The sequence below is a fragment of the Eucalyptus grandis genome, chromosome 11 (assembly GCF_016545825.1).
Source record: "Eucalyptus grandis isolate ANBG69807.140 chromosome 11, ASM1654582v1, whole genome shotgun sequence".
Classification (NCBI taxonomy): Eukaryota; Viridiplantae; Streptophyta; class Magnoliopsida; order Myrtales; family Myrtaceae; genus Eucalyptus; species Eucalyptus grandis.
In genome coordinates this window covers 14,068,666-14,072,537 of record NC_052622.1, presented here as the reverse complement: position 1 = coordinate 14,072,537, position 3,872 = coordinate 14,068,666, and the positions used below count along the sequence as shown (strand labels likewise).

General features: G+C 39.2%; 1 protein-coding gene across 1 annotated transcript; it reads left to right on the top strand.

Annotated features, from left to right (window-relative positions):
* The first annotated feature begins 403 nt into the window (after positions 1–403).
* On the top strand, positions 404–1,587 carry LOC120289758 (senescence-specific cysteine protease SAG39-like). The gene is made up of 2 exons (XM_039305099.1): positions 404–836; positions 992–1,587. Exons 1-2 carry the CDS (start codon positions 404–406, stop codon positions 1,585–1,587), a joined length of 1,029 nt encoding a protein of 342 aa, XP_039161033.1.
* The last annotated feature ends 2,285 nt before the right edge of the window (positions 1,588–3,872 follow it).

Genomic DNA, 3,872 nt, shown 5'->3' with positions numbered 1-3,872 from the left:
GATGTGAGCAATTATTGTAGCGACTGAACATGCTACGAACTGGCCCAAAAAGACTATAAAATCACGCTGAAATAAAAGCACACAGTCCAAATTACCAGCCCTCGCACAGAAACAAAGTAAGCCTCCAGACATGAATCTCACAAGCTAAGTCTATCTCGGAACAACCTCTCTGGCACGTTGACGATTGATTACTGCTTTTTCTTAATTAAAGCTAATTCATCCGATTAATTCGATGCACCCATCAGGATAGATTATCAGGCAAGTCGATGAATCCACGTCCGAATTCGTCGTACGATCCAAAACATTGGGACTATAAATTTGAGGTGCATTCTTAGGATTCTGTGTGCTCCCAAACTGATTCACTTGGCTCTTCTCCTTCACTCCTAACATTGCTAGCCAAGTCATGGGATCGTTTAGAAACCAATATTTCATTCTGGTGCCTTTGGTCTTCCTTTTTGGGAGCTCGGGCTCATCAAGCCGCCGGTCGCACCTCCAGCGAGACGATCCCATGTATGAGATGCATGGGCAATGGATGGCCCGTTACGGGCGTGTGTACAAGGATGTGGAAGAAATGCAAAGCCGTTTCGAGATATTTAAGGCAAATGTGCAGGGCATCGAGTCGTTCAATCAGGCAAACGACAAGCCTTACAGGCTCGGCGTCAATCAGCTCGCCGACCTCACGAATGAAGAATTCAAGGCAAGGAACCGATTCAAGTCGCACATGTGCTCCACCGAGGCCGCTTCTTTCAGGTACGAAAACATCACAGCGGTGCCTTCTAGCATGGACTGGAGAAAGAAAGGAGCTGTGACACCGGTTAAGAACCAAGGCCAATGTGGTAAGTTGATAGAGACTAGTTCATGAATTGCCTTTATCAATCTATTTGAGATTCTTAGAGACAAGATGTTAAAACCCCTAATGTTGTTATAGTATCTTCTCCAAGAATGTCTGTTGTTCTGATTTGAGTGTCCTGTTTCCGTTGCAAAAATGTAGGATGTTGCTGGGCTTTTTCAGCCGTGGCAGCTGTGGAAGGAGTCAATGAAATAACCACGGGTAAGCTGATTTCTCTTTCCGAGCAAGAGTTGGTCGACTGCGACGTCGGTGGCCAGGACCAGGGATGCGAAGGCGGTTGGATGGATAGCGCATTCCAATTTGTTGAGAAGCACGGCCTCACAACCGAGACGAACTATCCCTACAAGGGCACGGATGGCAAATGCAATGTCAAATCGGAATCCAACCGTGCCGTGATCATAAAGGGCTATGAAGACGAAGACGTTCCCGCCAACAGCGAGGGGGCATTGCTAAAGGCAGTTGCTAACCAGCCAGTTTCCGTGGCCATCGATGCCGGAGGATTCGATTTCCAATTCTACTCTAGCGGCGTGTTCACCGGGGCTTGTGGGACCGAATTGGACCACGGTGTTACCGCCGTCGGATACGGGACAAGTGATGATGGCACCAAATTTTGGCTGGTGAAGAACTCGTGGGGCGAGGAATGGGGCGAGAAAGGATACATAAGGATGCAGAGAGACGTCAGTGCGAAGGAAGGCCTCTGCGGCATCGCGATGAAGGCCTCTTATCCTACCGCGTAGATTTAAATGAAGCCACATATCCGTGTGTACTGTAAAAATGGTGAAGCTTTTCAGTTCTAAGGCCTCGTTTTATGCCTATGCTTGACATGCTGCAGGCATATATCCATATGTACTAGTTGTGTGTTCTTAAGAAGTGATGTTTGAATTTCCGACTTGAAAAATCCTTTTGTTGAAGAAACTTAGGATGAGATTCAACTGGGTACGGCTTCACAACTCAAACAAGAAAAACTCGCGCAAGTCATCAATCCCGATACGCTATTGAGAACGATCTAAAGATGTCGAGTCGAAATACATGAAATTTAAAATGACTCATGCCACATGCAACAATTTGGCAAGCAGCATGCAGTGAAGGATTGAAGAAGAATATCTGTGAATTCATTAAATCTTCAGTCCGAAGAACGGACTTTTCCTCTCAAAGAATCGAAGTTCTAAGTGGCTTGTTTGAAAGCTACCAATATTTTTGGCTTTTTTATATTTTATCTTTCAGTTCATAGAAAAAGTGTTTAGTCAAGATTTTCATCACCCAAATTTGATGGAATTAACGAAAATTGTCGATCACACCAATATGACAATTTTCAGGATTTGATTGCATAATTTTGAAACTTAATTCTATATTTAAGCAAATCAAGAACACCCAGAAATCATGCTTTTGACAGGAGCAAAGCCATTGCTCTTTTTTGCTTGTAAATTAAATTTGTAGGATCAACAAAGCATTTCCATCTAGTGGCAATAATGAGACTTTCTTGGTATATGACGTTGACCGAATGTTACATGGGAAAAAAAGGAGAAATCACTTCTAGTGAGAATTTCCTCGAAACATCATGAACTGCATGGGTAGTGCGAAGAACAAATATCTAACATTTTTGGAGGTGACATTACTTAAGCTTTTTGAGAAAAATAACCCCCTTTGAAAATAAACATTTGAAAAATAAATTTTCAGCACATTATTTTCAGTGGCCTATTGTACCTATATTCATATATTTTTGAAAATGTATGATTGTAATTAGGTCTATATTTTCAATCATCCTCGATCAAAAGAAAATTTTATCCAACCATCCTTGTGAATAGCGGGTCACAAATTGTGGACATCAATTATATGTTAAATCAACTGATCACCACCATGACGAAGGCTGCTGATCGGCAGCTGAGGAAAAGAAAAAGAAAGAAAAAGAATTTAAAATTATATTTTTAAAGAGAAAAAAAGAAAAAAAAAATTATCAAAAGAAGTGAACGGAGGATAATCATATTTTTCATACCATGATGGACAGTATTTTTCATTTCATTTTCAGATTTTAGCTAAATGCCGAAAATATACGGTTTCTAGAAAATATTTTTCAAAAATGTCACATTTTCTGCGAAGCGAATGAAACTTAAGTTTGTGCTTTCCAGGAATATATATATTTACTTTGTGCTAAGTCAACATTGAACATCTGGGTTTTACGGACTATAAGAAAATTGTGTTTAGTTCCTTCCAAAAAAGTTTTTTATATATTAGCTTAAAGTACCTCATCTTTTCTCTTATATCAAGAGTTCCCAAAATGGGGAGTAAAAGCCCACCGAAATGTTAATGGTGTGCTTCCAATGCGGAGGCCAGGATACGTTAATCCTACCTCATAATTTAATCAAGTGTAGTCACAAAATGTTTTTAATTCTCAAAACGAAAATTATGTAAAACATTCAGAATCTCTGAAAGTAAAACTTGTTGATTTACAATATTTTAGGTCGTGATGGGGCCAGAAAATTCACTAGAAGAAATCTTTAGGTTCAAAAAAATATATTAAATATGAGACGGATGCGTTGAATATTTACTACTATTGATTGTCAAATATAGTATGCAAATGTAACATTAGTTACCATCCTTAATACATATTTGCTCGAGAAATTGTTAACTCATACCTAGTTTTTCTTAGCATTTTGAAAATCAAGTTTTAGACCAATTTCCTTGGCTGCATAGTAATCAATAAAACGTTGTCCTAGAGCCAACCAAATCTCTTGAGATGTCTGAAGATCGTGAACTTCATAGAAAATCTCAACTATAAGGATTGAATTGATCAAACCGTGAATGCATTAATTTGTCTTTACCTAGGTGGAATAGGAGGTATTGACAATTGTAGCGCCATTTTAATCATTGATAAGTTTTGGCAAACATGGAAAAGAACCATCCACATAGTCTAGCAGATCGTTGCAAACTAAAATAGATTCAAACTAAGATTTCCACAAAAGATAATTGTCTACATCAAGTTTGATAGAGACGAGACTTGTGATATTGGGAAGAAAAATAGATG